We start from the raw sequence: 12,594 nt of genomic DNA, 5'->3' as shown, positions 1-12,594 counted from the left end.
GAAACCCTAAGAGAAAGAGAAGGAGCCTGAAACCAGCTGCATGTCTGATCTTCCCATTACAGGGGTCAGTGAATTCTCTTTTTGAAAATCAACCTCGAGGGGCTTCCCTTGTGGCTCAGTGGTAAAGAATCCGCCTGCCGATGCAGGAAACACGAGTTAGACCCCTGATCCAGGAAGATCAGGCATTCCCCGGAGCAACTAACCTGTGTACCACAACTATTAAACCTGTGCTCTAGAGCCTGGGAGCTGCAACTCCTGAGCCCAGGTGCTGCACGTACTGAAGCTCAAGAGCTCTGCAACAAGAGTACCCACTGCAATAAGACACCCAGGCACAGCGACTAGAGTAGCCTCTGCTCTCTGCAACTAGAGAAAAGCTAGTGCAGTAACAAAGACCCAGCACAGCCAAAAATAAAATAATAATAAAATAAAACAAAAGATTAACCTGAGGAATTCCCTGGTGGTCCAATGGTTAGGACTCAGTGCTTTCACTGCCAGGGCCAGGTGGGCCCAGGTTCAATCCCTGGTCGGGGAACTAAGATCCCACAAGTCGTGTGGCATGACCAATAGAAGTAAAAAAGATTGGAAGAGAGAAAAAGACTTATTAAAAAAAAAACAAAAAACCTAGTTTGAGTTGAATTTCTCATTTGGCAACTCAAAACAGCCTATCTGATATTTCAGCCCACCTTTCAAGATATAGCTCAAGTCTCTCCTCCTCCAGGAAGCCTTCCTGACTACATCTTCCCATGGCCTATGCTGATCTCCTCTTTTCTGAGCCATGGCAGTTCTAGGCCTCTGACCCAAGCTGCTGGGTCCTTGAGTTTGTGCCACACTGCTGATCTTGCTTGGTGTCATCTCACACCTCAGTTTCCATCTCTTGGACTATATGGCTCTCCAAGACAGAGCCTGACTCTTCCCTGTGTCACAGCCCCTGGGACAGCACCCATCACCGAGTAGACCCTCAACAAACATTAGTCTGACCAAAACAAGGGGAAGAGGAGTAAAGACAAAGGAGCCCCTGTTCACTGGCCCCTGTTTACTGATTCAGTTGAACCCAAACACTGTTAAAGGCCTCTACTTGCAGGACAGGGTGCAAGGCAGTGCTACCCAGAGATAAAATGATGACAGATGGCATTAGCTAACGTGCACTGAGTGCTTTCCCTGGAGCAGGCACTTAACTTGAGAAATCCTCATCCCTGCTCTGTGAGGTGGGGACCATGGTTATCCCCATTTTATTTTAATTTTTAAAAATATTTATTTATTATTTGGCTTGCCGGGTCTTGGTTGTGGCATGTGGGATCTAGATCCCTGACTAGGGATTGAAACTTGGCCCTCTGCAATGGGAGCACAGAGTCTTATCCACTGGACCACCATGGAGGTCCCTTTCATCCCCCTGTTACAGATGAGGCTCAGGCAGACTGAGTGACCTGCCCAGAGTCATATACCTCGTGAGCAGCAAAGCCGGGACTCAAGGCCCGAGTCTAAGCCCGAGGTCTGGGTGCTTGATCACTAAGCAGCTTGCCTTACAGAGATGATGTGGTCCTCGCCTGCCAGGGAGGGCCCTGGTGGGACTTCAGCCATGAAAGCCAGCCCTAAAGCTATGGAGCCTGGGGCGGGGAGAGGGGCTTTCCTGGGAGGCAGTACCCACAGGCTAATTACGCTCAGAAGCTGGGTTCAGATCCACCTGCATGACCTCAGGGGAGGTACTTAACCTCACACCCCAGTCTCCTAGCCTGTGCAGAGGGGACAATGGTAAAACCAGCCCCACAGAGCTGTGCGCCAGGGTGCATGTGGACACACGTGAAGTGCTGAGAGCCGTGCTTGTGCCCGGGAAGAGCTGGGGTCTTGGGGTGGCCTCGAGGTGCGGACTTAGGGGACAAAGCCATCTCAGGAAGGAACCGGAGGCCACTGGGCCACGTGCAGGAGTGAGAGGTTTAGAGAGGAGGCGCGTTCTAGGCTTTGAGGGCAAAGTAGGTGTGCTCGGGAAAGCAGAGGACAAAGCAGGTGAAGGAGAGGCGGTGGTGCAAAGACAGGAAGCAGAGCTGGCCTTCCCCTCTCTCAAGCCTCCTCCAGGGAGCCCTCCCTCACGTGGGCTCTTCCCCGCTGTGAGACCTCTCTGCTCCCGGGTGCTCGCCACAGAGGAGGAGGAGGAAGGCAGGGAAGGAGAAAGGGGAGGGGAGACACCGACAAGAAGTCAGAGAGGACGAAGAAAGCAAACGGGAGGTCAGAAGTGGAAAGGGACCTCAGGTCATGGGTCAGAAGTCAAGGGGGACTAGAGGTCAAGGACAAGCTGAAAGAAGGATGGAAACCAGCCCTTTCCCAGTCAGAGTTTTAAGCCACAGATTAGATTTGCCCTGAGCCTGGGCTGAGGCCGACGGGGAGGCGCAGGGTCTCACCAGGTTCTTGAAGAGCGCGGCCACCTCGCGGGTGAACACGGCCAAGTTCAGGAAGCCGGTGGACAGCTCATGACTGTTCTGGGACAGGTGGCTGTTGCCCAAGGACTCCACGGCCTCTCGGTACTGCTCCTCGTTCTCCACGTGGCCTGTGGAGGCGCAGAGTTAGGTCCGGGCTGGGGCCGGGGACAGGGCTGCCTTGGCCAGGCTGCTCGCAGTAGGCTCACTCACCAAGGCCGGAGCTGTGGATTGCACGCACGGCCTTCTTGATTCTCTGCAAGATGGCCTGATCTCCTTCCAGCATCTGGAAGCAAATGTGGACAGAGGTTCAGGGACGCTCGGCTGGGAGGGCTGCCCGATTCTGTGATCCCGCCCTCCAAACACACACAGAGCTTCCTCCCTAGGGGCCCCCTGCAGCCTCACCAAACATAAACAGACCACCCTCCCTCACCCAGACCACACAGGAAGCCACCGGCCAGTCACACCCCTCCAGGAAGACTTGCGGGACAAGTAAAGGCAGTGATGCCAAGGCACGTGGCGTCGTGGGGTATGCCAGGCTGGGTTTGAGTGTCGGTTCTGACACTAACTAGTGTGTCAACCTAGACACACTGTTCACTTCTCTGAGCCTCGAATGCCTGGTCTGCAAAATGAGGATGACACTACTGAGTTGCTAAGAGAATGAATGATTTGATGAATATATACATGACACTTAGCAAAACACCAGAGGAAAGAATGTGGACATCTCTATATTCTTACTTATTATTTTATTTGGCTGGGTTAGGTCTTAGCGGTGGCACGTGGGTAATTTTGTTGCATCACAATTTGTGGGATCTCTTATCACGTGGGATCTCTCATTGCAGTGCGCCGGCTTCTCTCTAGTTGTGGTAAGCCGGCTTCTCTAGTTGGTGGCACGTGGGTTTGGTTGTCCCACAGCATGTGGGATCTTAGTTCCCCAACCTGGGACTGAACCCACATCCCCTGCATTGGAAGGCAGATTCTGAACCACTCGATTACCAAGGGAAGTCCTGACATCTCTATCTTCTCGAAAGATGCAGCTGGGGAACACTTGTTCCCCACACCCCAGGCTCAATAAGCAGTCATGTGAGGACGAGGAGGAAGAGGCCAGGATACCAGTGGAATGGGGGAGATGAGGAGGGTAGAGGGGACACTGAGCCCCCTCTGGACAGAATTGGTGGGATGGTATCAGGCAACCCAACCCCAAATCCTAAGGGTTGCAGAACAAACAGTCAGACTGTAGGGAAACCAGAAGATGTAATGGGGAGAAGCAGGAGTCACATTTTCCTGGGGGCTCAACCCAGATGGAAACCTCCCAGACACACTCCTGTTTTAGTGGGGTAGAGAAATTGCCAGTCTCATGAAACCCTCATGAAATGCAGAATCAAGTGGGAAAGGACAGAATTAGGGCTGCAAAGGGCCCACAGATCCACAGGTGAGGAAACCACAGCCAAAAGAGGGGGGAGTCTTGCCCAGAGTCAAAGAGTGGGGCAATGGCTGAGCTGGGCTTTCAGGGGGTGCCCTGGGACAGTGCTCCATCCACACATGACGGCCTCATCTTGATCCCAGGCCCCTACGTTTCCTCCAGTGACCATAATGGAATCCAAATGTGATCTCCAAAGAGTTACTTCAATGTGACAAGAGTTAGCAAACATATTTGGAACGACGTCTGCAAAGATTCTAAACGAAATTCATAGGACACGCACGGGGCAGATCTTGGAGGCAACAGAGTGTTCTGGAAGCCTTGGGGATGTGGGTAGCCTCTGGAGAGAGAGGGGTCTGGTCTTGAAGTGCAGTTCCACTGCCCAAATGCTGTGTGACTTTGGGCAAGCACCTATTCTTTCCGAGCTCCCTGATCAGCTGTCTGTAAAATGCAGGAAATAATGCCTACCTCTCAGGACAATTATGAGGACTGTACGTATGAGAGGATGCACATAAAGGGTTTAGTTTGGGTTTCCCTAATAGTTCAGTTGGTAAAGAATCTGCCTGCAATGCAGGAGACCCTGGTTCGATTCCTGGATTGGGAAGATCCCCTGGAGAAAGGATAGGCTATCCACTCCAGTATTCTTGGGCTTCCCTGGTGGCTCAGCCAGTAAAGAATCTGCCCGCAGTGCGGGAGACCTGGGTTCAATCCCTAGGTTGGGAAGATCCCCTGGAGAAGGGAAAGCCTACCCACTCCAGTATTCTGGCCTGGAGAATTCCTGGACTGTATAGTCCATGGAGTCACAGAGTCGGACACGACTGAGCGACTTTCACTTTGGTGTGAAGCACAGAGTGTATCCTCAATGATCAGTCAGCAGTCGCTCTGATGCTAGAAAGTACCCATCAAATTCTAGGTACTTTTCCTCCAGGTAATATAAACCTAATAGTCTCTTTCCCGAGTATGGCCTTGAGATAACTTTCATGTCTGGGACCAGGAGATGAAGAAAGATCCCAGGGCTGAAGAAAGCAAGCAAGCTGAGGAATAAGGGAGACTGGGAGAGGAGGCCATAACTGACTCAGCTAAAGAACTAAGACACTTCTACTTGAGAGACAAAGACAAGAGGAGAGAACGCAGCCAGGTCTGTAGTTCCTGAAGACGTAGGCTGGGAGACACGTGTTCGCCACCAAAGTCCTTGAGTCCCACCTTGAAATGTGAAAAGGGAAAGATAAGAGTTGATTAATGTAAGGAACTGGGACTTCACTCCAAAAGACAGTGCAGGTTAAAGATATGGCAAGCAGAAGGGGAAAACAGTAACAGATTTTCTTCTCCTGGGCTCCAAAATCACTGAGGATGGTAACTGCAGCCATGAAATTAAAAGACGCTTGTTCCTTGGAAGGAAAGCTATGACAAACCTAGACAGCATGTTAAAAAGCGGAGACATCACTTTGCCAACAGAGTCAAAGCTGTGGTTTTTCCAGGAGCCATGTACGGATGTGACAGCTGGACAATAAGGCTGAAAATACTGAAATAAAACCAGTCGCTCAGTCACGTCCAACTCTCTGCAACCCCATGGACTGTAAGCCCACCAGGCTCCTTTGTGCATGGGAATCTCCAGACAGGAATACTGGAATGGGTTGCTATTCCCTTCTCCAGGGGATCTTCCCAACCCAGGGATCGACTCTGGGTCTCCTGCATTGCAGGCAGACTCTTTACCATTTGAGCCACAAGGAAGCCCCTAAAGAAGGCTGAGCACCAATCAATTGATGCTTTTAAACTGTAGTGCTGGAGAAGACTCTTGAGAGTCTCTTGGACAGCAAGGAGATCAAACCAGTCAATCCTAGGGAAATTGACCCTGAATATTCACTGGAAGGACTGATGCTGAAGCTGAAGCTCCAATACTTTGGCCACCTGACGCAAAGAGCTGACTCACTGGAAAAGACCCTGATGCTGGGAAAGACTGAAGGCAAAAGGAGAAGGGGGAGGCAGAGGATGAGATGGTTAGATAGCATCATCAACTCAATGGACATGAATTTCAGCAAACTCTGGGAGACAGTGAAGGACAGGGAAGCATGGCATGCTAGCAGTCCATAGGGTGGCAAAGAGTCAGATGCCACTTACTGACTGAACAACAACAAAGATATGAACAAATTCCAGAGAGATTTAGAAAACTCCCTAGGAGGCAGATCTGTGTGCCAAGCACACAGAAGATGCTCAGTAACTGTTTATCTAAATGAGTGATGGTTTACAAAGCCCTGGGATGCAGACCTGAACGGTCTATGTCCATGCTCTAGCTACTCTTTGGGGAGTCTTCCTATCCCCTGACACATATTCTCTGACAACCTCTCTACAGGTGGGCCCTTGCCGCCTTGTTTGTCCTTGTCATAGCTGACTGGACCAAGGTGGACACCTGGCCCAAGCCAGGCCAATCAGATTCTCTTTCCAAGAAATTTGGAATCCGCTCTGGAAAGCTTGAACTTCCCTGGTGGCTCAGATGGTAAAGCGTCTGCCTACAATGTGGGAGACCAGGGTTCAATCCCTGGGTCAGGAAGATCTCCTGGAGAAGGAAATGGCAACCCACTCCAGTATTCTTGCCTGGAAAATCCCACAGACGGAGGAGCCTGGTAGGCTACAGTCCATGGGGTCACAAAGAATCGGACATGACTGAGCAACTTCACTTACACTTTTTCATTTTCTGGAAAGCTAGCTAATTGACTGGAAGTGTTTAAGCTGGGACACCTTCCCTACCATGGGCAAAGGGAAAAGAACAAAGTAGATGTGTAGAAAGAAGCAAATGAGACCCACCCTGCCATAGAGAGGCACAAGAAAAGAGCTGCCCTGTTTCCAACAACTTTCCAGGTCCTTCACTCCAAGAGGCCCTTCCATACTTCCTGTCCTTGGGCCTCCGTGAAATACCCCCAAATCTACCCAACAAATTCCCTTGACAGATCAAACTAGTTTAAGAGGGTCTGTCTTCCCTGCAGTAGGGCAGATGCTACTGGTTGGCTCTCAACCCATTCTGTTTTCTTCCTTTAGCAATTAGAACCCTGATTTTTCAAATGGCCACTTGGCCAGTCACAATAAAGACTACACTTCCCAGCCTACCTTGCCGCTAAATGTGGTCACGTGACAGAGTTCTGACCAATGGTATGTAACGGATATTTCATTAGTTAGCTTTCAGCAAGTATTTTTTAAAAGGAAGGGATGACTACACGCCTATTAGAATGACCAGAGCCCAACACACTGACACCACCAAATGCTGGCAAGGAAGTGGAGCCACAGGAACGCCCACACATTGCAGGCAGGAACGCAAAATGGCACAGCCACTTTGGAAGACAGTTTCACAGTTTCATGATCCAGCAACTGCTCTCCTTGGTGTTTACTCAAATGAGTTGAAACTTATTTCCACTTAAAGACTTGCATGTGGATGTTTATAGCAACTTTATTCATCACTGTCAAAACTTGGAAGACAGTGGACTATTATTTAGCACTGAAAAGAAATGAGCTATCGTGCTCGCTTCGGCAGCATATGCGCTAAAATTGGAACAATACAGAGAAGATTAGCATGGCCCCTGCTCAAGGAAGACACGCAAATTTGTGAGGTGTTCCATATTTTTTCATGTTGGTGCATGGCAAAAACCATCACAATATTGTAAAGTAATTATCCTCCAATTAAAATAAATAAATTTTTAAAAAAGAAAAAAAATAGAAATACTAACATTTGCACATGAGTCAAGAAAATTGAAAATAGAACAATAAAAAGTCAAGAAAACATAAAAAAAAATAAAGCTATCAAGCCACAGAAGACATGAAGGAAACTTAAAAGGAAAGAAGCCCATCTAAAAAGGCTATATACTATATGATTCCAAGTATATGACTTTCTGGAAGATGCAAAACTATGGAAACTGTAAAAAGTCAGCGGTTGCCAGGGGTTGGAGGGAGGGAGAGACGAGTGGGTAGAGCACAAAGGAGTTTTACGCAGTGAAACCATTCTGCCTGATGCTACGATAGTGGACACATCTCTTTGTACAGCTGTCAAAACCCACAGAATGTTCACCACCGAGAGAACCTTAACGCAAACTGTGGACTTTGGGTGATGATGGTGTGTGAGTGCAGGTCCACCGATTGTAACAAATGTTCCATGCTAGCGTGGGATGGTGATGATAGCGGGGGAGGCTGTGCACGTGTAGGGCCCGGGGGTATGTGGGAACTCTCTGTACTTTTCACTCAGTTCTGCTGTGAGCCTAACTGCTCTAAGAAATAAAGAAAAAAGAATTAATAAAAGAAAAAAAAAAAGGAAGGGGTGACCTCTGTCATGCGTGTGTATGATCAGTTACGTCTCTTTGTGACCCCTTGGAGTGTAGCCCACCAGGCTCCTCTGTCCATGGGATTTCCCAGGCAAGAATACTGGCGCAGGTTGCCATTTCCTATTCTAGGGGATCTTTCCGACCCAGGGATCGAACCCACGTTTCTTGCATCTGCTGCATTGGCAGGTGGATTCTTTACCAGCTGGGAAGCCCATTTTTAAGGAGGAAGTTCTGATCATAGCCTAGGAATGGGATGGGATTTGGAGAAAGGCACAGAGATTTCTGGAACTCCTGTAACAAGGCTACCAGGGTATGATGAGTCACAAGCTGAGATTCTAGCCCCAGTCTCCTGGAGACTGTCTCCCTGGGTGACACTAGCCCAGCCACATCCCCCCTTCTTTAAAATAGGAGAAAGATCGTATCATATGGGGAAAAAAATCCACTCTCCACTTCACTCACAGAGTTACTGTGAGGCTCAGATGAGACTGCAGACATAACAGCATGTGCCAAGGCTTGAGGCAGTTGGAAAATATGAGTATGATTTCTACTGTGGTTTGTTTTCTGCCTCTGTATGAGGTCAGCCCTCCTTCCTCATTCCTGTGATTGGATAGGTTAGGAAAACACAAAAATTAGCCTCTGGACTCAAGGGGGTCTATTTAATCCCCAAGTCAGTGATTCTCAAAGTGGGGTCAGCAGCATCACATCACCTGTTAGAGAACCTGTTAGAAATGCAAATTCTTCAGCTGAATCAGAAAATCTGGAGGTGGAGTCCAGCAATTTGTGTTTCAACAAGCCCTCCAGGTGATTCAGACACATGCTAAAGTTTGGGGATCACTGGTTTAATTCTGCCTTTCAGAAATGCAGTAAATCATCATGGCAAAATCATGAGGCTGGCCCAAAACTACCCGGTCTTGAATTCTAGCTCCATTTAGATATTTGCTATGTGACCTCTCTGTGCCTCAATTTCCCTATTTATGAAATGAGGATGATAATAGTTTTTACTACATAGGGTTATTGGGGAAATGGAATGAACATACACGGGTAAAATGCTTAGAATACAATTATCTGATTGATAATAATATCATCCATTTCAAAATGAAACTGAATTTGATTGAGGATTTCTCAACTTTCCTTGAGCTAATTGAAGATACATCCCCTCAACCCATGAGCCTGCTCAGCAAGATGTGGGAACCACAGTGCCGAGGGACCACAGTGCAACCTCTGCCACTGGGCAGCCAGAGTGCAAGGTGTTACACGTCCTGAGTGCCTGAGGAAGCGTTCTGGGCCAGGCTCTCACTTGTCACTCTTCTTGCCACCCTTTGAGGTAGGCATCACCATCTGCATTTTGTAGATGAAAATGCCAGGGGAAGGAGCATGTCCAGGTTTGTCCGGGTCACATAACACTGCAGAGCAGCAGAGTCATAATTTAAACCCAGGTCTGGCCAAGTCCAGGGCCAATGTTCTATCAATACGAGCAAGCAGCCCCACAGATACACGGCTCCTTTGATCCTGGAGCTGGATCTGCCTTTGAGCCTGAATCTCAGCTCAAGCATCTTTATCATATCCCCTCAACATCCCCTCAACACAGGAAGGGAGGAGGGAGCGACAGAGGGAGACCCATCCAAAGAAAAGGAAGTTGAAGCAGTGGCTGGATCCCCACTGCAAATACTCCAAGGGCTGTCCTGCTGCTGCTGCGTCGCTTCAGTCGTGTCCGACCCTGTGCGACCCCAGAGACCGCAGCCCACCAGGCTCCCGCGTCCCTGGGATTCTCCAGGCAAGAACACTGGAGTGGGTTGCCATTGCCTTCTCCAGTGCATGAAAGTGAAAAGTGAAAGGGAAGTCGCTCAGTCGTGTCGGACTCTTCGCGACCCCATGGACTGCAGCCCACCAGGCTCCTCCATCCATGGAATTTTCCAGGCATGAGTACTGGAGTGGGGTGCCATTGCCTTCTCCAAGGGCTGTCCTACTAGAGAGAAAACAGATTGGTTGAAGTTGGCCCTAAAGAGGAGTCCCTGGACTGACAGGTAGAAGTTAGAGAGACAGAAACAGACATCAGCTCAAACAGAGGAAGAAGTTCCTAAGGAAGAATAAGCTACCCTGGAAGGTGTGAGCTTGAAGTATTCAGGGACTTCGGGTGGTAGAAGAGTGTGGTTCAGATTTTGGATCAGCAGGGATGGCCATTTAGATTTCTCTCAAAGCTAAGAGTTCACGCAAGAGTCTGGGCAGGCTAGGCAAAGGGAGGCGAAACTCAGAGTACCGGGGACAAGTCTGAACTTAGAAAATCAACCAGAGTCCTTCGGGCAGCCTTGCCTGGCTGGGCTTGGACAAAGTCTGAATTCCAGTTGGTGATACAGCTCCATGCTGCTCCCCACCCCACCCCAGACATAAACACACACACACACACACACACACACCACCCCCCCACACACACACACTGTGCTCTCCCTCACTGCAGCAGGAGACCGCAGACGGCAGCAGTAGGGCCGTGCCCAGCTTCCCTGCTTGGAAGGGCCTTCTGCATGTCCCCTTCCTGGGTCAGGATTCATCAATAGGAGCCATTCTTCAGGCCTGTGCTTTCTCAGAACCAGCTGTGGTAACCATGGCGACCCAATCCAGGGGGCAGAGCTGCTAAAGCGAAGGCCTTGGGAGCTGCAGATTAAATTTCACCATTGGACATTCATTCCTTTGGACTATTATAATACAGGGCATAGGCACCTCTTCTGTGGGATCTCATGACCGCTGGAGCCATGATTAATCCACCACAGTATTTTCCCCACTGACTGGCTTTGTTTCATCATTCTGTTAAGGCAGTTCTTCAGGTAGCCTCTACCTATCAAACTATAATTGGCACAGGAGATGAAAACCATTTTCTACCCTTGCTTTGGACCATGATGTTGTCCCTTGTGAGACGAAATCACAGAATATGGGAGATAATCTAACATTATCTCCTCATTTTACAGACTGCAAAACAAAAGCTCAGGTAAGTTTCTGGCCCCAGCTCTCACTGGAAATGCAAACAAACTAAGAAAAGAATAAATCCAAAACTTGCACAGGGCTTTACAGTTTGCAAAGCAATTTGACATCCACCCTTTAAGACTCACAACATCCCGATAAGGCAGGTATTGCTTTTATTCCCATCTGGCTGATGTCAGTGGGGCTCAGAGAAGTGAAGAAAGTTGCCTGAGCTCACAGCCAGAAAGTGGCAGAGACCGACCTGGGACCCAAACTGGAGCCTGTGTGCCATAACTAGAGAGTCCAAGCAATGAAAGATCCCGCATGACCTGACGCAGTCAATTAAATAAATTAATAGTTTTTTTTTAATGGGAATGATAGTAACTCCTGCTTCAGCTACTTTCCATTGGGATTTGGATCATAAAGACTGGCTAAGTTTGTAGCCCTTGCAAATGTGAGCTGTCCTGTTCGTATCATGCTCTAAGTTTGCTTTTGCTCACCCACCTGCCCAACCAGCAGATCCAGAGAAAGGCAGGGAGCCCCACAGGGCCCTTCATGGGTGGCCAGCAAGGAGGGGCAAGGGTGGGACTGGGAAGTATTCAAATAGCATCCCACCTCCAGGCAATCCCAGCTCAGTTCTACTCCCTGAACAGCATCTACTCTGGGACCTCAAATCTGAAGGCTGCCCCTCTCTGCCCAGTGGGGCCGAGGCAGGGGCTGGGGTAAGGTCTCCAACAGAGTCGCCGGTATACAGTAGGGGCTTGTCCACACATACTGAGTGTCCAGCTGTGCTCTGCCTGACTGTGCAAGTGCTGGGGAGAGCATGTCAGGCCAAACGTAGACAATCATGTGCTCAGCCAAGGGCTGAGGCGGCCTGGACGAGGCTGGAGCAGAAGAAATGCCTGCTGGGGGGAGGGGAGCACAGGAGTTGCCCACCCTACCCTGGGATGAAGCCTTCACCAGAGCCTTGGAAAGATGAGGAGACACTGGTGGAGAAAAGCAGGACGGGAAGACCACTCTAAGACGGGAGAGGGGACTTCCTGGTGGTCCAGTGGCTAAGACGCTGTGCTTCGAGTGCAGGGGGCCTGGGTTTGATCCCTGGTCAGGGAACTAGATCCCACAGGCTACAACTAAAGATCTCACATGGTGCAATGAAGATCGAAGGTCCCCTGTGCCTCAAGGAAGAACCGGCACAGCCCAATTACTTCATTAAAAAAAAAAAAAAGAGGGGAGAGGCGCCTTGGCAAAGTCCCTGGGTTGAAGCGTCAGCACATTTGGGGAACTGCCTGGAACTTATGTGGCAGGCGCCCACTAGGCTGGGTGGGGAAGTGGCGAGTAGTGAGGCCTCAGGCTAAGCGGGACCTTGCGTGACCCACTGGGAGCCCATGTTCCTAGTGAGAAGCCAGGGGATGGTTTTACATCACTGCCATGTGCCAGGCTTCTTCTAAGAACATGACAGATTCTGCATTATTTCACACAATCCTGTCAACATCCCCAGAAACTTTTACAG

At 49.5% G+C, this 12,594-nt stretch overlaps 1 protein-coding gene and 1 non-coding gene across 2 annotated transcripts in view; one reads left to right on the top strand and one right to left on the bottom strand.

The window, feature by feature from the left end:
• The window catches only part of ASAP3 (ArfGAP with SH3 domain, ankyrin repeat and PH domain 3), a 50,537-nt gene that overhangs the window by 24,073 nt on the left and 13,870 nt on the right, over positions 1-12,594 (bottom strand). The window contains 2 exon segments of the mRNA XM_006056563.4: positions 2,394-2,539; positions 2,622-2,694. Of these exon segments, the coding sequence (XP_006056625.3) occupies positions 2,394-2,539; positions 2,622-2,694 (219 nt within the window).
• LOC112583157 lies at positions 7,336-7,442 on the top strand. Its single transcript, XR_003107500.1, has one exon. It is a non-coding gene; the product is annotated as a U6 spliceosomal RNA (small nuclear RNA).

Source organism: Bubalus bubalis, chromosome 2, assembly GCF_019923935.1.
Source record: "Bubalus bubalis isolate 160015118507 breed Murrah chromosome 2, NDDB_SH_1, whole genome shotgun sequence".
Classification (NCBI taxonomy): domain Eukaryota; kingdom Metazoa; phylum Chordata; class Mammalia; order Artiodactyla; family Bovidae; genus Bubalus; species Bubalus bubalis.
Note: the sequence above shows the minus strand (reverse complement) of the source record. Positions and strands in the feature narration are given on the sequence as shown.